This window comes from Zootoca vivipara, chromosome 1, assembly GCF_963506605.1.
Source record: "Zootoca vivipara chromosome 1, rZooViv1.1, whole genome shotgun sequence".
NCBI classification, from domain to species: domain Eukaryota; kingdom Metazoa; phylum Chordata; class Lepidosauria; order Squamata; family Lacertidae; genus Zootoca; species Zootoca vivipara.
Genome location: NC_083276.1, coordinates 50,331,510 through 50,355,461, shown reverse-complemented (window position 1 = coordinate 50,355,461; position 23,952 = coordinate 50,331,510). Strand labels below are relative to the sequence as shown.

Sequence of the window (23,952 nt, the reverse complement as noted above, 5' to 3'; positions counted from 1 at the left end):
AGCACAAACCAATGAGGTGAACTGATTTGCGTAAGAATTTGCAAACAGTAAAATGAAGCCAAGTGTGAAGCGTTTGTCATTTTATATTTTCATCACTAAAAGTCTATGATTAAGCATTGGTTCTTGCAGCCCTGTGTATGTTGAAATGCAATAAACACCACCTACCATAATTAGCATTCAAAGAATATCCATTTTAAAGAATTATTCCTGTCTTTTTTCGTAGCTTCAGCATATAATTCATTCCATGAAAATGCTTAATAAGTAAAGTGGCTCATATTTTATTTTCTTGTTTGCTGCATATTAAATGTCATTACTCGGCCTGTTCTAGAATTTCACTTCCTGTAATGGTTGCTTCCCCTCATTTCCCCCCTTTTTCTGGCCATAGCAAACCTAGTGTAGTAACAAATCTAACAAAATATTGTATATGTGTCAGTTTTTAATGACAACTTTCATCATGGAAGGATTTTAAATTCTCAGTAAGTTTCATTCAATAGACTCCAATATTATCCTTACTGAAAATTACTTACGTAGCAAATATAATTTTCCAGGAGTTTATTTTAGTGAGTGGGACCACAGTTTAATGCAAATGATGGCAAATACACATACGGATATGCTTCAATTCGTTAGTGTTTATTTTATCTCAACTAAGAAAATGAGGATGTCAAGATGAGACTATGAACAGATAAGCAGCAGGTTTTGCAAGTTTTTAATATGCATCATTTCTGAAAGTGTAACTGAGATTTTTTTAAAAACAAAATGAAAGCTATACTAAAAATTGCACCTGACATTTAAAGGCACCATCTCATCACAAGCTACTAGAAAGATTCATCCAAACAGGTACGTTTTACATTGCTACCACAGGATAGTCTGAACTTTTGTGGAAAAAACCGGTTATAAAATAAAACACACAACGAAACCAGGTTCTGAGAAGCTTAGTTCCAAATGTATTCAAATTTCAAGTGCTGCGCAATCACTATCCAAAAATAGTGAGAGGAGCCTGCATGTGCAGTAGCAGATCCAAAAACAATTTGTAACACGTCAATTAACTCTGGAGGGGGTAAGGAACCCAGTGGCTGGATTACAGCCAATGTTTTACCTATATTCAAGGAAGAGAATAAACTCTATCCAGGTAACTACAGGCTCTGTTAGATTTAACTTCAGTGTCAGATGAAGTCTTAGAACAAAAAGTTATATAAGAAAATAGCAAAGACAATGCAAAGCAGCATGGACTCACTAAAGATAGATCATGCCAAATTAATCATGTACAGTACAGGGTTGGCACTAGACCAGTCAATTATTGAAAGCAGAAACTTTTTAGAACAGTAACAAAGGCTCAAACTACATGTTACTTTAAACAAGACATATCTGAACTACATACTTGGGACTTTCTTGTTGTATTCTTCATAAAAATCACCCATAGGGCTCCTAATCCCAATCAGAACTACAGGATAGGGCAGGCGAGGAAATAAAATCTAATCCCTTTCCCCATGTTGTTCTCTCACTGGGGGAAAAAAAAACACACATAGCTTCACTGTGTGGTGTTCTTAGGCAATTCATGGGACTCAACAACTCAACTCCCAACATGCTCCATCTTGGAATCCCAGACTTCCTACCTAGCATCATTCCAAGTAACCACACCTATAATACATACTTGAAAGGAAGATATCTACCTCTATTTCTACTAATAAGAAAAATCTTTGGCCCCTTGAGCTTAAGTATTTTACTTTAATTTGTTTTGACAGCAATTTTACAATAATGGCCCCAGGAGAAAGGCAGCCACATGAGTAATAGGTATACCAAATCACTTAATAGTCATAGATAAATGGAAACAAAGTACTACTTGAACTGCTGTAAGAAAGTTTTCAGACAATCTGGTATATAACATTTCTGGGATGAAATTTGCTCACAAAGACCAATGTGCCTTTATGAAGAATTAGTACCTGAATTTGCTTGTTTTCTCTTCCCTCTTTTTCCTTTTGTACTGTGTCTATCATATTGCAAAGTGACTGTGTTTTTAAAATCATTACAAACATTAGACACTTTTAAATATAAAGAACATCCTATATGCCAGGGTAGGGAACCTCTTCTGGCTGGTGGGTCAGATCCTTATCTTCCCGACTGTGACGGGCCATTTTGACAGATGGGCATTGTCAGAGGGCCTGATGTGGCTACTCTAGAGTAACGACTCCGGCATAGTCTTTTTAGGCTTTTATTAAGTGCTGATTATTTACAGTGGTCAGAACGATCTATATACATGCTTAAGGTGAGGTGTCAGAACCTCCGAATGGCGATTGGCGCGTTTTCTTCCAGCAAAGAAGCTTTGGGAGACCCAACCTCTTCCCCCTACGTTTGCGTCGCAATTCCGGAGTTGGGGGGATTGGCCTTCCCATCTTCCTGTCCCACCTGGGGTATGGGCTCCGCAACCTTGCCTGAGCCTCGGACACCACTTCCTGACTCTCCGCTGGAGGCAGAGCTCTCCCTACTCTCTCCAGCGCTTGGGGATGGGCTGGAACTTAAGATGGGAGGGACTTCCCTGTATCCCTTGTCCCTCACAGGCATGATTTGAGGGAAACTGCATTATGGGCCAAACCGGGCCCCCTAGTAAGTCAGGTTTTGCACATGGGCTGGATGTTCCTCATCCCTGCTGTATACTAATGGAAAACTTATTCAGCAAATGTAGATTCTTATGTACAGTACCAAAAAGTGCAAGCTCAATAGAACCCAAAGCTAGCTTTAATCAGCCATGAAATGCAAAGGTTTTGAAAGCACATTCTGACATGCCCCTTGTCAGAGTCACCAGCTTGCAAAAACTGAAACCAACGCTACAAAGAAAAGCTAGGTGGAACATTGGAAATCTCAACTCTTTGGAGCAGAAGCAGTGGGATACAGCTTTTTCAGTAAACGAATGAATGCAAAAACACATTCCAAACAAAGTCGGTTTAGTGAGTCAAAAAATCCAAAGTGCCTAATGAAAGTAACTGCAAGCACTTGCAATTTTCTTTTTACCTGTTTTGTCAAAGAAATATGACTTCCAACACTGTATCTTTTCTGCACATAAATATATGATGCAAATTATTGGTTAGTGTTGCCTCTCATTCAAAATCAACCAACAGTCTTATGACCCCTTTGGCCCACTTTATGCCACAATGCATTTGTTGAAAGTGCCACAAAATTCTTTGGTTTTCGTTTCCTGGAACAGACTAACAAACCTCGTATTCTCTAAGAAGAATGGATAAAACAGTATTTACAACTTATTTCACACTTACAAAGAAGTTCAGTATTAGATATATATTTAAATTGACTTAAAGTTAATATAGGCACAAGTAGATATAAATTCTGCCAAACCATTTCCCAGGCCTGGAATAGCAGTCACGTATCACAAACGACCAAACAGGGCCATTTTAAAACAAACAAAACCTTGACCCACTTTCATAAGTCAGCAGCAGCTTTCCCCTTTTGTTGAAGTATGAATATTTAAATCAAAATGATGACTTCAGAAAATCCAGTCTGCATATTATATTGCTCATGTACTGCTGATCTGGAAAGATTGCACTGCCATACAACAGCCCTGACATTAATGTTTCACTTAGGAGTCTCAGAGGACAGTATACAGTACTAATAATGTAACCTATTCTCAGTCTACAAATGGGGAGACAGGAGTTATGTTGGTAAAAAAGCAAGGATGACAGATTGCAGCAAGAATGTCATCAATTGTCTCTCCACCCTGCACAAATAGAGAGAAGCAACATCTTTCCACTTGATCTTAGGGAAAAGTTGACATGGGAGAAGGTAGTCCCTAGGTGGTCAAACAATTTTCTTTCAGCTGACAATATTCAAGAAACTAAACGGAAAATAATGAACCAGAGTATAACATGCTTGAAACATTTTATATTGATTAAGTTTCTGTTTGTATATGGTACTCTGTTGTCCTATTAAGAACATGCCGCACCTCACACCAGTTATTATCAGGTCATGAAACCACCATTTTCTAAGTCTTCAGCACTGAGACCCTTCTGTATGCAGAATTCCCACAACCTAGTGCTATGAAATAGTTTACCTAAATGTACTGATTATAAAATGTCTCCTGGAAGTATAGAACAAATCAAAGCAGCAATGGCACCAAAATTTGGAATCGAGCCATTATGTTCAAATGCTTCCTGAAGGTCAGGCTTGGCTCCCAATCGGCTACTTCCTTGGCTGCATCTGACCCTGATCAGTGCTCGAATGAGTTCCACTACTGCTAGGTAGATGATAAATGAGTTCCTAATCCATCATCACCCAGTGTGTTAAGCAGAGAGGCATTGGGAACTATTTCCTGAGTTCCCAAGCAGAATGGATCATTTGAGCACACTCAGTAGGATCCAGGAATGCCTATGCCTTCAAAGAAATGAGGCTTCTGTAGCTGCAGAAGCCATCACAGCAATTCTATTACCCCTCTTCGCTAAGGTAGGTTGTGGGATAGAGGGCTGGCTAGATGCTGGGGTAAGTTTCTCAAAGTTTTGCTTTGGAGTTATTATGGAAAGTGCTTAGAAAGAGTCCCACCATGCTCCAAGGTGGTTCAGAAAGTTAAAATTTATTATGAAGTGCCCAGCCATCACTAAACAATGTCTAGAACAATGTCTTCACACCAGCTCTGGACTGTGCCTGCCTTACTGTTGGATTCCTTGGCCTTCCTCTGATGGAACCATCCTCCCAGTTACTGCAAAGCTGAGCTATACAGCCTCCTTGATTGAACTGTAGTGTAGTTTGGTCATGTCCTTCATCTCTAAAGTCAGCATTATGAATAACTACTCCAGGAACAGTGACAGAATCCCTGCTGCTGCATTTGCCCCTCTCCGCCTCTCTTCGCCAATGCTGCTACTATAAGTTGTCCTCTCCCATAGAAACAGGGACAAAGCTGAATGTGCAACTTGAGATGCTCACACACACTCACTCTCCTCTTCCTTTCTACCCCTTTTCTAGCCTTAAAATAGCTGAAAGCACTAAAGCTAAAAAGCATCCACACATGCTGCCGCCATAGTGCTTGCTCTGTGCTGAACAGGGTGGCTATGTGTGGTGCTCTATTCCTGCTGCCACTTCCCAGCAGGTATTAATGAGTCAGTATCAGGCAATTATAGTAGCAACTGGACCAGCTGAAAAAGTCAGGAGCAGCACTCTAAGCAGTAAACTGAAAGTGGTCACAGGTGATAATGGCAAGTGCCAAATTACAATACGTACTGTCTAAAATACAGAGGTAAAGTTCCAGACTGGAAAACTAACTACGGAATAGATGGGCCCGAATAATGAACTACCTGTTTAAATCCATTTCCCACAATTACTTTAGTGAAAAGTCAGGTTTTAAAAATGTAATTCCTTCCTGAAAACACAGTTCAAAAAGAGAGCCTTGACTTGTGGCTCAGTCAACAAGTCCATGTATATAACACGTTCCCATGCAGAGACAAATTCTGTCCATTTGTTACGTCAATAACTGCTCCGCAGAGAACAATGAAAGTTCTGCCAAATATACTTTCTTTTGCAGCAATCTACTCGAAATTCAATTTAATCCTAAAGGGAAAAAACAGCTTTTACAAAACGTTATGTTCCTATGAACTCAAGAGCAGCATTAGCTAGGATGTTCAGGTCAGGTTTTCTTCAGAAGAATTCACTATGAGCTCCCATGAAGAGCTTGATTACTAACATTTTACGCAAGTCAATGCATCACTTTGAGATTATTTCATTTTCAGAAAGAGATTCTTTTAATAGTCACACACATTCACTTCCAACATACTATAATTTGATGAAATGAGTCCTCAATATGTTCTTGCTGTAATGTTCTGCTCACAGGGAAGCCAAATTAAGCACCAAAAGGTTGAGATGACGTTTGAAACACTTGACCAGTTAGAGTTCTTGACCAGATAAAGAGTTTTCGAAAACTAAAATTGTAATATTTACTCCTCATTGAAAATATTTCACCCCCTTCTTGCACACATGAGATCCTGGCCAGAAAGTAAGTGCTTTCTGCATAGTGCTACAGTTCATTCATTACTTCTGTTGAAGTATATGGTACAAAAATCTAATAAAAATGATAATACTCCTTTAAACTGCAAATAGAAGCTGTAAGGAGAAATTTATTTTTCACTTGCCAAATGTCATACAGGTCACTGATTCGTGTAAATGAATTCTGTATAGATCTACACTCGTGGTGTCGCCAGAATAAATATGTCAAGTTAACTTTTATGTAGTTTACTTCAAATATCAGCCATGCTATTATATTATGCTAAAGAAAAGGTGTGATTCATTGTACCAATTCTTAATATATCAAAAGCTGAAAGAAGTTCCTTTGGTTCGTCTTAGCCCATCAATTTATGTATATAACATCACTTATTTCAAGATTTAAATACAGTACATGCAATCTCAATAATTTCAAAGAATTTATGTTGCTTACATATGTTTGGGGCCCAATGTACAAAACCTATTTAGGAACTAATTTAAAAAATCCAAATGTCACAAGAAAAGATACAGAGCCTTCTTTTGTAGATACAAAAAAAATAATAGATGTAGATACTTTAGGTCAACTGAACTGCATTAATAATGTTTACAGATGCTGAAGAAAAGCCTTCAAAAGGTAACATTCTGGTCCAGCACAGTACATTTCAGAAAGTAGCATTCTAAAGAGGAAATGGAGATAATGATTTCCCAAATGATCTTGACAACATAGCATTGTGGTCTGTCTACATCCAGAAAATCATGGAGATTAAGTCACCCAGTGCAGGAAAGGGTTTCTATCAAAGATAAATAGAACATGGGGGGGCGTAAAAGCAACACCTCTATTGCCCTCATTTCCCAAAACTGATGTAACCCAAGGATAGCGCAGGGCCACTTCCCTTAAGCCAGGATAGGAAATCTTTTTTCTGTCAAAGGCTGAAATTCCTCAGAGATAACATACTGAGTGACCATATGCCAGTGGTCCACAGGAGTAGGGCCCAAAGTGGACAGGCACACACACCCTGCCAAGAAACAACAGTAGAAAACTACTTTGAAAACTATGAAATAGATTACAAAAATTAAAATCTCTATCCACTTTCTCCATTAAATGCATAAATAGAGCACTTCCTGCTTCCCACTGCAAGCCAGGTGGAATCACAGGTGCTCCTAAATAGTGAGGCATGTAACAGGTGACTGTTCCTATTTGAACATGCCTGTAGTTATAGATGTTGGCCAATAAGAGAAGTTTTCTCTGGTGATAAGTTTGCCTGACCACTGCAGAGTAGGGTGTAAGCAGCCCTCACTTGCTGATAAATGATACCATAATGAAATGTAAAAAGTAAGTTGCCATTGAGACACACTGGCATTCTTGGCATCATGGAATATTCAACAGTATTTGAATGTTGTCAAACAACATGCAGTCAACTTACTGGCACGGAACTCTTCAGAGACACACACATGAGAACTTAGAAATATAAAAAATAGAATAGCCTCCTCTCTAAAAGACGACAGCAAACCCCCCTGATTGCTATAATATATATTTGGATAGATTTACAAAAGCATATGTTACTTCAATCTAGTGCCTCAGTCAGATCCTGGTTATTCTGTCATCAGCTATGAAGACACTTTATGCTCCTTCATGAGTCTTATCTGACCCATATTTCTTACAGAAGGGAGGATGAGACTCAGAACTAAATACTATTCTGACCTTGATCTTTGACCAGTGAAGTGAAAGCTTTAGAGACCTTATGACTCTTCCTAAAGCTAACTGTAGCTATGGGCCCCACCAGCCCTACCTGGTTGATGGAAACCAGGGCAACAGTATATAATTCCAACAATGTTAAATACAAGCAACACTGTTCAAAGTGCTTTCCATCAGAAAACTTCTCTTAGGGGGCAGAATGTCAGAAAGCATTGGAACATATGGCTTTTCTACAGGCTTCATGCTTTCAAAGAAAAAAGCAAGAAAGTAGCCCACTCAGTTCCAATAACTGCTGTGGTCTCTCTCAGCCTTTCCATTGCAATAGCTTGTTATGTGCTACTTTTCCTTTTTTCAAGGTCAGAATTTTCTTTATTATGATTCTGCTTTTGAGACCAGAAAGTCCCAAATGTTTCCAGTGAGGGAGTAGCCTGTTTCTTCATTTGCTTTTCCCATTTCTTCTGCAGGAAAAATGACCTGTTAATGAATTTCGCAATACCTGATTAGAGTCACTAAATACCATCATGATTAATAGTGATGGTCTAACACATCTTGCCCAGATAAGCAAACCTTAAAAGATGGGCATTAGAAAATGAGATCACTGCAAATCTAAAACTATGAATTTTCTTGCATAGAACATTTTTAATCAAGAAGAAATACCGTAATGGAGTCTCAAAGAATCTACCCTGCCAGTGTTCAAACAGCCCATATACTTTCCACCCAAATCTGGGTAATTCTCCCCTCTCACAGAAGGTGCTTGTGACAGGCAACACATTCAGAGGGAGAGGGAAAATTAGGTTGCACACATGGCATTTGCAAAGGCACCCTTTGGATCCAATGCAATGTTTCTATTTACATTCGTGGAAACTTTGGGAGGCTTTTAGTACTAACATTTATTGCAACACTGCGGGTACAAGTAACAAGCAAATATTTACAATTCAGACAGACAAAACTTACCCAGGCAAAATCTGTATTATTTTCTCCCTAGTCATAGTCTCCACTGGCAAAACAGACAAACACCATCAGACCAAACATAAACACAGCATACTAAGATGACTTTTGCTGATTTAAAGCGCAAAGACAGCAACAACTACAGCTGAAAGCATATTGAAAGAGAAATGCTTGTTCCTGCTGTGCAAGTCATGTGAATATGTTTCTGTATCTCATAATTATCTTAACATGATCACCCATGGCAAAAAATGTTGCTACATCTGGCAGCTACTGTTCTTCCCTACAAGGGCCAAGGCAATGGTCCTAATGCATGTGGTGCAGCAACCTTTCTGAAGCTAAGCAGGTCTGTTTAGTGCACAAAGATGACAGAGACCTGGGAAACCTATGTATGCTGCTCTGAATTATTATTAAAGAGGTGAGATGTGTGTATGCATTTTTGTTGTGTACAAATCTTTAAAAATAATTAGAATATGTAATAGGTACAGCACAAACAGAAAAAGAACAATGCAGGTAGATGTGCACAACAAGGGTGCTGTTTTTTCTCAAATGTGGCCAATACAAGCAGTAAAAATGCCAAGCAGAATTCAAGAGAGAAACCTTGCCACGAGTGTCTTGCACGTCAGTGGCTAACAGCACTCCCTTGCAAAGAATTCCAGAACAGAGGGGGACTCTACCCAGTGGCAACTGGTAACATTTTGACTTGCAATTACACATGTGCAGAGTGCCACTGCTGCCTCCTCTCTAAAAACAAACATACACATCCATTATTCTCTGCACATTTAAGGAAAGGGAATGAGCTTCCATGTAAGAAGGCCCAAGTATGATTCTCAGGCAAGACTGACTCTATACCTCTTGTTTTGAAATTAAGCCATACCACATGACATAAGGTTTTGAAATCATGTCTCATTTGAGCCAGAGCACACCAGAACATATCTGCATGCATGGCTCAGTCCTACTCATGTGCAGAGTTCATCACACCAGACTAATTATACTCAACCTCCATTATGTCTAAGATTTAGGAGAGTATCTTCCAGGTGTAGGGAAGGATGTGGAGTCATGTCCAGACAGTATCAGAGCCCAAAAGTTTTCTTTTAGAAATTCACTGACAAACTCACAAAAGAACAGGATTTACCTCCATTCCTTTGCATTCAACCCCTTGCTAGGGGTTCCCACCGCTTTTTCTGAAAATACTCTGGAACTGGGCATGGCCCAGATCTACCATAATAATAATAATAACAACAACAATTTATTACTTATACCCCACTACCCCACCCATCTGGTCGGGCCTCCCCAGTACCTGCCCTGTCTCACCTGCAACAGCTGCTGCAGCTTTTAATAAGTGAATTTGGGGAAATGGTTAATACAGAGTTTGTTGCAACACATACACAAGCCATCCCACCATTTCTACTTCCAATTTCCCAATTTTTGAAAAAGCAAGATAAAAAAGAAAAAAAGTGGGTATTTATAACAGAAAGAGACCCACTGTTGCTTGCTTGTTCTCTCTTTCTAGCAAGGTCACAAAACAAATACTGGACTAAATGAAAACAAAGGCCCTCAGAGTAAGAAGCACCCCCTGCTAATTATTGGGCCTTCAAGAAAACAGCTCTGAGCATACTTAGAACCAATTTATGATTCTGTTAGGCTAATTCTGACTCCTGTGCTGGATAGAGAGTTGATTGACAGAAATGCCTCCATATACTAAAGGGAGCAAAAAATGTGTTTGGGACAGGAAAGAGTGTGTGGCTTTGAAATTTTGAGGAGGATAAAAAAAAGCTTTACATTTTCCCTGGGAAGGCTATGCCCCAGTGAACCTGCCTTCCCTGACTATATTCATTGCCTCTTGCCTCTTATATGTGAGTCTGCTCTAAGGGCATACAGGCAGGGTATGTTGCAGGGTATGTTTCTTTTAAGACATCAGCATGGGACTATGAGGAGTGGGAAGGGGAGTTTTAACTCTTTCCCCCCTGCCTGTTCCTGACTAGAAACATGCTTCTCTAAAGATGTTGTTTGCTTTTCAAGAAAAGCCTCCAATGTCTGCTCGGGTTTCTCCTATTCACATCATTAAAAAGGTGCACGTTGCAATTCATGCAACTACATCACATCTAGTTTGGCCCTTAGTGTGCAAGCTATCACACTAGTCAATTCTTCCTTTTTTCTTCCGAAAAAGTTGATGTGTATTACTAAAAACTGCATCCCCTTTTACCAATGTAATATATCTCTTAAATACTAGGATCAAGAAGTTTCCTTTAAAGCATAATTCCTGGGAGAGGGGAGAGAGAACAGGCCTTTTGAGGCAACTAAAAAGTAATTAACTTATTTCTTGTCTAGGGCAAGTGTTCTGAAAAAGCACTAAACTGCATTTGGGTTGAGGGATGCCCTGAGCTTTACAAAAGTACAAACTCAGAAGAGACAGTGGCTTAAGCGAATCAGTATACTCCAGGAAAGCTGAAGTTCAGTCAGAGGCAGCATTCAAACCCCCCCAGGTGCCAGGCGTGTTTTGTGACTGGTGCAGGTCCAATTCCGACCATGTGGAGATCTCTGGATGCCAGGTCAGCAACTGACATCTCCATCTGGCTAACTCCTCCAGCTTTCTTAAGCAAGTAAGCCGAAGAGTTGATTTATTGATTTATATCCCACCTTCTTCTCCAAGGAGTATGCGGTTCACCCCGTCCTCAGTAAATCCCTACAACGACCCTGTGAAGTAGGTTAAGAGGCTGCAGCTGGCTCAAGGTCACCCAGGGAGTTTCATAACTGAGTGGGGATTTGAAGCCTGATCTCCCAGGCACTAGTCCAACACTCCAGTACATCACACTGGCTTCTGAGAATACTTATGGAGCAGCTATATAAATTAAGTAGGTAAATAAATATGAGGGAAGGAAAACATCAGTTAAAGAGAAAGATCTGAAATATTTTCCTTGAAGCTTAAATTTCTGTTATTCTGGGTTGTTTTATTTGACTTTTAAAGTATTATAAACTGCTTTGATATTTTTTCTTTAAAATATAAAGTGGCATAGAAATGCAATGAATAACAATAACAACAAATCCCATTGCAAAAAAGGTACCTAGACATTCCATTGTAGCAACCACAACCTACTAGGTTTAAGGTGCTTAGCTTATTTGGTGAATAGCTTATATTTCTGACTTTCTAACACTGGTCAGAGAGATGGGTATCACAGTCTCACCTCTGTCAGACTTTGGTCAAATCATTACCTCTCAATCTGAATTTTCCATACCCAAAAGAAGGAAATAATAACATGACTGTGAGAGCAAAACACAAATTAGCACCACAAAGCATTTTGAAAATTAGAAGTGCACTCTCTATACAAGGTTTTATTGAGGATGCAACTTTTATTATGCAATTTAGTAAAAGCCTGAAGTTCAGCCGAGAAAGCTAACTACTAAGAACTGATTACAGGTAGGTAGCCGTGTTGGTCTCACATAGTCGAAACAAAATAAAAAAAATTCCTTCCAGCAGCACCTTAGAGACCAACTGAGTTTGGTTTATGGCAGAAGTGGGGAACTTCCAACCCAGGGGCCAATTTGGCCCCACTAGGGGATCCCATTTGGATTGTGAGACCATTTCCCCTAAGCTGGTGCATTGGGACCCACTAGTGCAGAGCTTTCTAAACTGCGTGTCACGACACGTTAGTGTGTCGGCTGCAGTATGTTGGTGTGTTGCGCGAAAGCTCCCCACTCTCCTCCCGGGACTGGAAAAAGGTTAGTTTTACCTCCAGTTTGCTAGTAAAACTAAATTACTGTGTCACAAAATGATGCATGTCTAAGACGTGTGTCACCGACATGAAAAGTTTGGAAAGCTCTGCACTAGTGGGTCGCAGTCTGACCCAAAGTGGGTAATAAAAAGAACACTACTGCCATGCAAATACAGTGGTACCACTACTTACGAATTTAATGTGTTCCGAATGCACATTCGTAAGTTGAAAAAATTTGTAAGTCGAATCCCATAGGAATGCATTGGGAGAAAAAAATCGTAAGTAGAAGCAACCCTATCTAAAAAATCGTAAGTAGAAAAAATCCTATCTAAACCGTGGATGGAGCTCCATTCGTAAGTAGAAACATTCGTAAGTAGAGTTATTCGTATGTAGAGGTACCACTGTACATGGTAAAAGATTAAGAAATGGGTCCCCAAATGCACGTTTAGGTCAAAAGTGGGTCCAGGGTCTGAAAGGTCTGTAGATATCTGCTCTAAACCACACACCCCGCCTATCTGATGATGCCAATGATGTCATCAGCTGATGGGTGGAATCTTCTTGGAAAGCTTGTCCTGCACTGATTCCTTCAGCCCCTGAAAAGGATCAGCATCAGATAAAAAACGGAGTCTGTTTTCATTCGCTGCACATACACTTGACAGCAGTTTTTGAGATCTTATACATCTTATGCCAGGGAAAATCTTGTTTTCTAGGACTCACAAATGAAAGTAAATCAACTGATATGCTCTCTAAAAGAATTAACTTTTATTAATTATCTGTATGTGATTACCTGCAAAGGAAGCGGTGTTGTAAGTAAAAGTGCCATTACCTATATCACAATATTTTACTTCCTCCCAAATAAAGCAAAAATAAATTCTGCATACCGGCATTCGGAATAGATTGTATTATCCTGGAATGAATCCTATGGATCCACTTCAATTCTGAACATTTTTCTAATATTAAACACAAAAACAGTAGGTGGAGACTAGAATAGGAAGCTCTGGTTTGTTCCTCAAGATATATTTAGATGTGGGATCAAAGGCTTCCTATAATAAACCTCCCTTACAAACAGCTTTCCAACCTGCCAGGGTGGCCATTATGCACCAGTATCAAATCTCAAAGTTGTTGCTACATGAACTATTGCTTGTCCAGTCCAGCTTGTACCACATACAGTCACAGATACAGCCAGAAAAGCAGGAAACAAGATAGGGGAGTGAATTCCTTTATTGCGTTGAGGTGTTTTGCAGTATGGAACTGTCACCTTCCCTGCCCGCCCGCCCACCCCCCAAAAAAAACTCCCACTGTGTTTTTGTTCTGTGTTAGAAATCACAGAGTGGGGGAGGGAGGGAGAATGGCTTACTTCAGTGTTTCCTTATTCTTGCTACAGTTGTAACTGGGAGTAATGCCTCCCTCTAGCTAGTACTTTAAGTATTGTTGCCTGAAAAATCTATTCTTTCAGAAAGGCAGCAGAAGGGTAATCACATTTACTATAGCAAGGAGCACTTAAGTTCCGAAATGCATTCTGAAAACGGGGAAGAGAGGCACACACAAGAATTTGGTTCAGTGGATGACATAAACACATACTTCACTCTCCTATAAAAGGATTAATCTTGCAATTTACAGTCCTATCCTGTGAATGTGTATTCTGAGTTAAGTCCCCCTGAATTTCATAGAGCTTATTCCGAAGTAAGAGTGCAAAAGATTGGGGCCCTATAGTATAAAAATATAATATAAAAACAAAGAGCACCCATCAAAAAACACTTTCTATATAAACATGAATTTTTTGCTGTTCGTGTCAGCAGCAGATATTTAGAAATTCAAAGGGACGGTAAACAAAACTGCTCTAGTTACATAACTTTATCTACTAAAGAGGAAGATTTCCTATCTCAAAGTGTACTGTGCACTATATTGTTGTAAAGTTATTTAAATTCCTAACTCACCATCTTGTTTCACACTTTAAGTAGGCCATCTCAAAATACAATAAAGTTTTGAAAGTTAGGAACGACGATCCTAATAACAGTTTTCATCTTTCTTCAGGTCCCCCCTGCCCCCCGGGCATTGAAAACTCAACTGCTTTGATATTTAACAGTACCTCAAAAATAATCCCGCAGTATGATCTAAAGCTGGTTTGCAGCTACTGGCACTGAAATGCATATTTCCTAAGTGACATGCTGTCAGTATAGAAGAAGTTCCAAAGCTTAAGTAAATGTATTTAGCAAGCTGAGCATTTACTATTATCAGTCTTGTATTTAAGAAAGTAGCCTAGTAGTCATAGGCAAATGCATGGAATTCCATGCAGCCAAGTGAGCAGGCTGGTGGATAAGTTCAGATCACTCCATCCCTTCTCTGCCAAGCCACTAGATTTCCACGCTAGTTGTGGTGGAAGAAAAGCCTCGTCTTCCACAACCAGCGTGGGCAGACACAGTGGGCACTGGGCAGGTAGAGTGAGGACTTTCCCTCCTTCATGAGTCTTGCTTGATAAAAGCTAAATGTTGTTAAGGTGCCGGACACGGGCTAGAGCTCAACTTTGAGCCTACCAAGTGGCAATGGGACGGCGAAGAGGACCTTCTTCACAGTTTCCATTGCATCTGCAGAAAACAGCAGCAGGAGACTCTTCAAGGTGGTTTGTAATCTATCAGAACCACCTTCGTCATTGGGGCCTGGTAAGGACCCCAAGATCTCCTGCAATGCTTTTGCAATTTTTTTTGCAGATAAAGTTGCTCAGATTCGGAAGGAGGTAGACTCCACCGTGGGAGAAGGGCCGAGGCGGGAGAGTGCTAGAGCTCTGTCTAGTCATGTTTCATGGGATCAATTACAATCTGTTACCTCCGAGGATGTGGACAGGCTGCTTGGACGAGTGAAACCGACCACCTGTCTCCTTGATCCATGCCCATCCTGGCTAATAAAAGCAAGCCGGGAAGGGTTGGGTGATGGGCTCCGCGGGGTGGTGAATGCTTCCCTCTGTGAGGGAGTCTTCCCAGACCCCCTGAAAGAGGCGGTCATTAAACCGCTTCTTTAAAAAACATCTTTAGACCCGGCAAATATCGCCCAGTCTCAAATCTACCATTCTTGGGCAAGGTGACTGAGCGGGTGGTTGCTGAACAACTCCAGGCACGCCTGGAAGAAGCGGACCATTTGGATCCCTTCCAGTCGGGATTCAGGCCTCATCATGGGACAGAAACTGCCTTGGTCGCACTGGTTGATGATCTTCGGCGGGCTAGGAACAAAGGTGAGAGCTGTTTCCTAGTCCTGCTGGATCTCTCAGCGGCCTTTGACACCATTGACCATAACATCCTTCTGACCGTCTACAGGGGCTGGGAGCTGGGGGCACTGTTATATAGTGGTTCCACTCCTTTCTCCAGGGTCATGTCCAGAATGTGATGTTGGGGGATGAGTGTTCAGACCCCTGGGCTCTCACTTGTGGGGTGCCTCAGGGGTCCTTCCTCTCCCCCATGCTTTTTAATATCTATATGAAGCCGCTGGGAGAGATCATCAGGGGGTTTGGGCTGGGTGTTCATCAGTATGCGGATGACACCCAGCTCTACCTCTCTTTCATATCAGAGCCAGTGAAGGCGGTGAATGTCCTGTGTGAGTGCCTGGAGGCAGATGGAAGATGGATGGCTGTTAACAGATTGAGGTTGAATCCTGACAAGACTGAAGTACTGTTTCTGGGGGACAGGGGGCGGGTGGATGTGGGGGACTCCCTGGTCCTGAATGGGATAAGTGTGCCCCTGAGGGACCAGGTGCGCAGCCTGGGAGTCATTTTGGACTCACGGCTGTCCAAGGAGGCGCAGGTTAATTCTGTGTCCAGGGCGGCTGCCTACCAGCTCCATCTGGTACGCAGGCTGAGACCCTACCTGCCCGCGGACTGTCTCACCAGAGTAGTGCATGCTCTGGTTATCTCCAGCTTGGACTACATGCAATGCGCTCTATGTGGGGCTACCCTTGAAGGTGACCCAGAAACTGCAATTATTCCAGAATGCGGCAGCCAAACTAGTGACTGGGAGCAGCCGCCAGGACCACATTGGCTCCCAGTACGTTTCCAAGCACAATTCAAAGTGTTGGTGCTGACCTTTAAAGCCCTAAACGGCCTCAGCCCAGTATACCTGAAAGAGCGTCTCCACCCCCATCGTTCAGCCCGGACACTGAAATCCAGCGCCGAGGGCCTTCTGGCGGTTCCCTCACTGCGAGAAGCAAAGCTACAGGGAACCAAGCAGAGGGCCTTCTCGGTAGCGGCACCCGCCCTGTGGAACGCCCTCCCATCAGAGGTCAGAGAGATAAACAACTACCTGACATTTAGAAAATACCTAAAGGCAGCCCTGTTTAGGGAAGTTTTTAATCTGTAATATTTTAATGTATTTTAATGTGTGTTGGAAGCCGCCCAGAGTGGTGGTGGGGACCTGGCCAGATGGGTGGGGTATAAATAATAAATTGTTGTTGTTGTTGTTGTTGTTGTTGTTACGCGCTTGTGTTTCTATGTTGGCTGCATGGTAATATCTGCATGTTATTTGCAAGCTAATCACTTTTTTAAACAGCTCTTACAAAAATACTAAAAACTGCAACTCAATGAAAATATAAAAATTCATCACAATAGCCAACTTATGCTTCTCCCCTATGTACAGAACACTTGTGATTTATCCAGAAAACACTTCTATAAGAAGAAAGAACTAGCAGTTACTACCCATTATAATCTATTTCTGCACAGCAATATTAAGTTTTTAATTTTCCTCTTACATGACTTTAAAAAAGATTGTCAAATCAGGCCAAAAAACCAAGCTTTATACAAAACTTGATCCACCTAATACCACAGCCTCTCCATCAATATACAGTACAGCCTTCTCTCCCTGGCTCAACATATGAATTAGTAAGTTAATATGACTCATCTATTGGCATTGCATCAAACTTGCCCTGAAACAATCAGGGGCACTCTGCACCAGCTAAAGAATTTACTGATACACACATTATTATGCCAACTTCAGAGAACAAATCACCAATATTAACCTTAAAAACTTTTAAGTAACCGACTAGATTTGCCTTTTAAGTAACCGACTAGATTTAATTGCTATTTCTGATCATTCATTCACTGGAACACTCAGATGCATTTTAGGGGCCTGGTAATTATTCAGAAACACAAGTTAAAGCTGCTGCCTCTTTAAAGTCTCAGAAAGAATGTTAGCCAATTCTTGCTGGCTGTTTCCTAGGGACTAGCATAGTTCATGACACAGAATTAAGAAACAAAACAACCTTTACTGAAGAAAATCAGGACAGAGACTGAAGTGGCAGACATATCAGCATAACGTTATGATGTGTAGGATTTTGTGAGGAAAAGAGTTTGCCATTCTGCTTTTAACCATGTTCCATCTCATTTTAACCTCTTTTCAAACAAAAACAAAGTTAATGCTGACAGTATTGGATTCAAGCCACAGTGACCATGACCCAGCTTGATTCAGTTACTTTTCAAGTAGTACGCAGCAGAAATTGTTGAAATCAGTTCTTTAAAAAGAAACATGATGCCTGCTTGAGCTCCATCTCCTGTAACTAGGAAGTTTAACCAAAAGTAGAAATACAGTGGATTTTGTCCCCATCAGTACACCACCCCATGGGTTAGGTTGAGCTGAATGTGAGAGAGCATACTTTTGTTAAAAACTTCCGTTATGGAGTATCTATGTAACAAGCTCACACAGGGCATTCTAGAAGAGCAAAAGTATGGCTATTTCAGATGCTGTCATGCAAACAGCATGTGTGGAGAATATCTAGCTAATCCTTACCAAGACCACCTGTAGGTTTTCAATTTCTTCTTTTTTGTTTTATTTGCATGTATTTATTTATAACATAACACGTATAATAGCAGATGCCAAACAATACAAAAGTAGAAAGGAATATCTAGAAGTAAACAAATAGGAACAGATTTCCATAAAAAATCAACCAGAATAAATTAATATCACAAGGTCCCAAGTAACACAAATGGGTTTACATTATCCTGTATCTTATTATTCCAGTACATTATAAAAAGGATCCACTTCTCGATAAATACATTATCTTGTTGTCTTCCCCACCTCTGCTTCTCAGTGAGCTTTCAATATCTGAATCCCCGGGGAGAAAGATCTAGTATAGTCATGGGCATTGGTACATACTTGGGAGTGCCTTAATTTAATATTTTACTTCATAGGGAGGATATTAAGTTTTTGGTAAGATAAACAGGCAGTGGTTTACTTTGTGGGGAGTGTGGGAGAGCAGGTAGGAAAATAACACTATAGGATTTCCCCTCCGCTATTGCAATACAAATACAATAGAGTTGAACTTCACCCAGTGAGCACTCTAGCGGCCTACCCTCTGCCCTGTTATAAGCAATTCCATGACAAAGCAGTTTTCCACAGATGACTTTTCACACTTTTCTTAAGAACATTCATACAAGGAGATTTCACTGCCTTCCTAAAAAATGTTATTCCATTGCTGAACAACTCTAGTAGTGAGGAAAGTTTGTTTTAAATTCCTCTTTCCCATATCTTGCATCAGTGGAAAGGCAGAAGATCTGTTACACTATTATGTTTGATTCTTCCAGCATCTGGGAGGCCAAAGGTAAAAACAGTGTTGGAGGGGTTCAGAATTCTTTGAATATTGAGAGGTGAAGCTAATTCTAACACACAGTGATTTGATGCACATAGGTTCTCCCAATTCCACTGGTGCATGGAGACTCAGTTCACCCTCATTAGGGGAAAATGGAGAAGGAACAAGACAGGGAGGGAGGGAAGGAAGCAACTTGGTAACATTACAGCCTGCTCCAACTGAGCAGTCCCCTCCTCCTGCACAGGGTCACTTGGCACCAACTGCCCTGTGGGATGGATCTTGATGAGCTGGTAAGGTTTACTGTCATCTAACGGTAATGTTATTATTGTATTATTATTTCTTGTAAGCTGCCTTGGAAGGATCATTATCATTAAAGATGGGATACTGTATAAATAATTGTATTACATTATGAACAACCTCCCCGCAGCATATAAACAGCTGCAACTCCACAGTAATGTTACCTATCATTCTAGTGCACCAGCTTGGATAGAAATAGTAAGTACTCCTAACTACCTTTTCTAAACAGCAGCTTGATTCACAAAGGCTTCCTGCACAGAAGTAATTAAAACCTATGCCCCAGCCATATACCAACACAGTTAAAAAGTAAAGTGCCACCATTCACAATGCAAAAGAAGTAGTTATATTCAGTACAAAAATAAGCTGTACATGACACTTGGTATAACTCTCAAAATGGCCATGACAAATATCTTAGGTGGGGAAGCACAAGGAGATACAATTTACAAAAGGTCACAAGACATTTATTTGTGTCTTCTACTGGCTCAAGTAAGAAATGGAACTTCATTAGAAATTTCCTCTTAGCCTATAATGCATATGCACATTTAGAACTTTTGTTCTAAACTGAACCATTGCTAAATATTTAAAAGGCACAATGCAAAACAACAGTTTGGCAATTGGGGGTAACCTCAGGAGTCATGCACTCCCATCTTCCTCCATCACCTACTCCAGCTACAGATCGGAATGAAAGCCAAAGTGGCAAACAATGGTCAGCACCTTGAATCCAACCAATAACCAACCAGATTTTCAACTGCGAGCCCAGGCACAATGGAGTCATGGGTAAGGCGGGGCAGATATGACATTAGTTGCAACAAAACACAGGACAACGGTATTGGGGTTTAAAGAGGCCACAATTTTACAGATGTCAGAAATTTTTGGTGCTGGCATCGGTTTTGTATCCTAACATCAACTAGCCTGACTCCTGGCAGATGCTTAGCAGGGTTAACCAAGGTTAAAGGTTGCCCTATGATGTACATCAAATTGGAATAACCCCCTTGCCCAAGGATCCCATTAAAGGGATACCCTGATACTGTGCAGCAGGGTGAGGCCTGCCCACCCTTGTTCAATGAAAGCTAAGAATCCAACCCAATGCCTTATCTGCCATAATTTGTGACCGTTGTTATGAGGTAGGCGAAGCCTGCAGACAGCCCCAATTAGTCTGAACACAAATGAGTCTGTCTAGCCCTGAATATAGTGACCAGAGTCTTCCACAGCAAAGCTCCCCCATGGGATGTGCCTGCATACTATTGGGCAGCCCACAAACATCTAGAATAAGGGAAGAGTAAGCAGGGAATCCCAAGCTGAACTGAGGCTGGGACCATGGCGCAGCTGGCTTTTTCCCTTCTGGTCCAAACCCAATACACGCCTCATAGTACACCCGCAACTGGTCACACAGCCAGCAGAGGAGGAAAAGTTGAGAGAAAGGGGGGCATCCAGCCACAGCTGTGTTAGACTACAACTTCTACCTCCCACCATGTGGAGGTAAGCGGGCTTTAAAAAAAAAAAAATCAGATACATCTGGAGTTCAATAACTAAACCTGGTATCTTATTTTGACAGGCACATTTTAACAACTGTGATCATTTCATATGTGCAACACTTAGAATGTCCAATGTCTTCCTACTTCTACCATAAAGCATATACATTAGTCTGCCTCACAAATTTCCAGCACCACATAGCACTTTATCTATGACTAGTGCACCCAATATTTATTTTTCTTTTGCTATATACATGAAACCAGAGCCAAAAAGTGTTGGATGCCCACACTTATTTTCACACACGAAAAAAAAATAGCAGTACTCATGGTAGCTGGGAGAAGACATATCTTTAGAAGATGCTATTAAAAATATACCAGTTTCCCTACCTGTTTCTCACTCAAAGCTGTGATTTTGGCTTGGAGTTCATGAAGCTGCTTCTTCAGATCAGCATTCTGATGAGAGAGAGAGAGAGAGAGAGAGAGAGAGAGAGAGTATCTGTGAGAAAGCTCTTTCAATTCTAAATAAAGAATAGTAGGAGGAGTTTAAAACTCATAGGAATGCTATAAATAAAGCGCCTCTAGGTTGTAACCAATGGGATTGCTTAAATAGCACAACAGTGTAGCCTATTTGAACTGCCTGGTGCTACAGTTTTATGGCTACAGTTTTATGCTACAGTTTTATTTTCAATATTTAGCATCATTTAGGTGGCATTTTCATGTATTTCATGAAGACATGAAATGCCATTTAAGACTTACTAACAAGGACATCAAGGAGTACCCTACAATATGCTCCACATTTTCTTTCAGTGATGTGCTCCACTAAAGAAAAATGAAATTATTTTTAAAGATGCATCTAACACTACCCCATCTCCAAAGGCTATTTCACACTTAAAACCTTTTGCCCCAGAATTTGTCTATAGTATACATGAGTTGAAATAAAATGAATGCACCTCCAATGTTACAATTTTGGTGAACAAAATAAACAAACCACTACCTTCCTCATGATATGGTTTTGAAGAATCGTGTTGTGAACAAAACACTGTCAGAAATATTATTGAGACCATTTACTTAATACAGTATATGATCTGATGAACTTTTCTATTTCACTTTGTGAAAAATGCAACAAGAGGAATGTTTGTATTCTGACTTCAGGAATAATAATAATAATAATAATAATAATAATAATAATAATAATAATTTATTATTTATACCCCGCCCATCTGGCCGGGTTCCCCCAGCCACTCTGGGCGGCTTCCAACAAAACAGAAATTCTAAAATACAGAGATCCATCAAACATTAAAATTCAGAAATCCATCAAACATTAAAAGCTTCCCTAAACAGGGCTGCCTTGAGATGCCTTCTAAAGGTCTGGTAATTGTTGTTCTCTTTGACCTCTAGTGGGAGGGCATTCCACAGGGTGGGTGCCACTACCGAGAAGGCCCTCTGCCTGGTTCCCTGTAACTTGGCTTCTCGTAGTGAGGGAACCGCCAGAAGGCCCTCGGAGCAGGACCTCAGTGTCCGGGCAGAACGATGGGGGTGGAGACGCTCCTTCAGGTATACCGGACCGAGGCCGTTTAGGGCTTTAAAGGTCAACACCAACACTTTGAATTGTGCTCAGAAACGTACTGGGAGCCAATGTAGGTCTTTCAGGACCGGTGTTATGTGGTCTCGGCGGCCGCTCCCAGTCACCAGTCTAGCTGCCGCATTCTGGATTAGTTGTAGTTTCCGGGTCACCTTCAAAGGTAGCCCCACGTAGAGCGCATTGCAGTAGTCCAAGCGAGAGATAACTAGAGCATGCACCACTCTGGAGAGACAGTCAGTGGGCAGGTAGGGACTCAGCCTGCGTACCAGATGGAGCTGATAAACAGCTGTCTTGGACACAGAGTTGACCTGTGCCTCCATGGACAGCTGTGAGTCTAAGATGACTCCCAGGCTGCGCACCTGGTCTTTCAGGGGCACAGTTACCCCATTCAGGACCAGGGAGTCCTCCACACCCGCCCGCCTCCTGTCCCCCACAAACAGTACTTCTGTCTTGTCAGGATTCAATCTCAATCTGTTAGCCGCCATCCATCCTCCAACCGCCTCCAAGCACTCACACAGGACCTTCACTGCCTTCACTGGTTCTGATTTAAAAGAGAGGTAGAGCTGGGTATCATCAGCATACTGATGGACACCCAGCCCAAACCCCCTGATGATCTCTCCCAGCGGCTGCATGTAGATGTTAAAAAGCATGGGGGAGAGGACAGAACCCTGAGGCACCCCACAAGTGAGAGCCCAGGGGTCTGAACACTCATCCCCCACCACCACTTTCTGAACACGGCCCAGGAGGAAGGAGCGGAACCACTGCATGACAGTGCCCCCAGCTCCCAAACCCTCTAGACGATCCAGAAGGATGTTATGGTCGATGGTGTCAAAAGCCGCTGAGAGATCCAGCAGAACAAGGAAACAGCTCTTACCTTTGTCCCTAGCCCGCCGGAGATCATCGACCAGTGTGACCAAGGCAGTTTCAGTCCCATGATGAGGCCTGAATCCTGACTGGAAGGGATCCAAATGGTCCGCTTCTTCCAGGCGTGCCTGAAGTTGTTCAGCAACCACTCGCTCAACCACCTTGCCCAAGAATGGAAGATTTGAGACTGGGCGATAGTTGGCCATATTGGCCGGATCTAAAGATGGTATTTTAAGAAGCGGTTTAATAACCGCCTCTTTCAGCGGGTCTGGGAAGGCTCCTTCATGGAGAGAAGCATTTACCAACCCGCGAAGCCCATCGCCCAGCCCTTCCTGGCTAGCTTTTATAAGCCAGGATGGGCAAGGATCAAGGAGACAGGTGGTTGGTTTCACTCGTCGAAGCAGCCTGTCCACATCCTCGGAGGTAACAGATTGAAATTGATCCCACAAAACTTGACTAGACAGGACTCTAGCACTCCCCTGCCCCGGCCCTGCCCCCACGGTGGAGTCTACCTCTTCCCGAATCTGAGCGACTTTATCTGCAAAAAACTTTGCAAAATCATTGCAGGAGATCATGTGGCCCGTACTGGGCCCGGATGGAGCAGGTGGTTCCGCTAAATTGCGAACCACCTGGAAGAGTCTCCTGCTGCTGTTTTCTGCAGATGCGATGGAGACGGTGAAGAAGGAATGAAGAGTGTGAACAAAACATATTTACCTGTGGATCCTGCTTCATTTGGGCAACCAGTTTCTAAAATAGAAGACAGTGGTATTAGTACTGCATGTGCTTTACTGAAAGTTCTGCAAGCAAAACCTATACAGTGGTCCTTGACTAAAACTGGATTTTTCATAA

The 23,952-nt window shown here is 41.5% G+C and overlaps 1 protein-coding gene across 9 annotated transcripts in view; it reads right to left on the bottom strand.

Annotated features, from left to right (window-relative positions):
- PHF21A (PHD finger protein 21A) overlaps positions 1-23,952 on the bottom strand; it is a 131,829-nt gene that overhangs the window by 59,003 nt on the left and 48,874 nt on the right. For all 9 annotated transcript variants that reach the window (XM_060274628.1, XM_060274615.1, XM_035115679.2 and 6 more), the window contains exons 4-5: positions 23,818-23,850; positions 21,045-21,110 (exon numbers count right to left, since the gene is read on the bottom strand). In XM_060274628.1, coding sequence (XP_060130611.1) covers positions 21,045-21,110; positions 23,818-23,850 — 99 coding nt within the window. The remainder of the gene's footprint in view (positions 1-21,044; positions 21,111-23,817; positions 23,851-23,952) is intronic.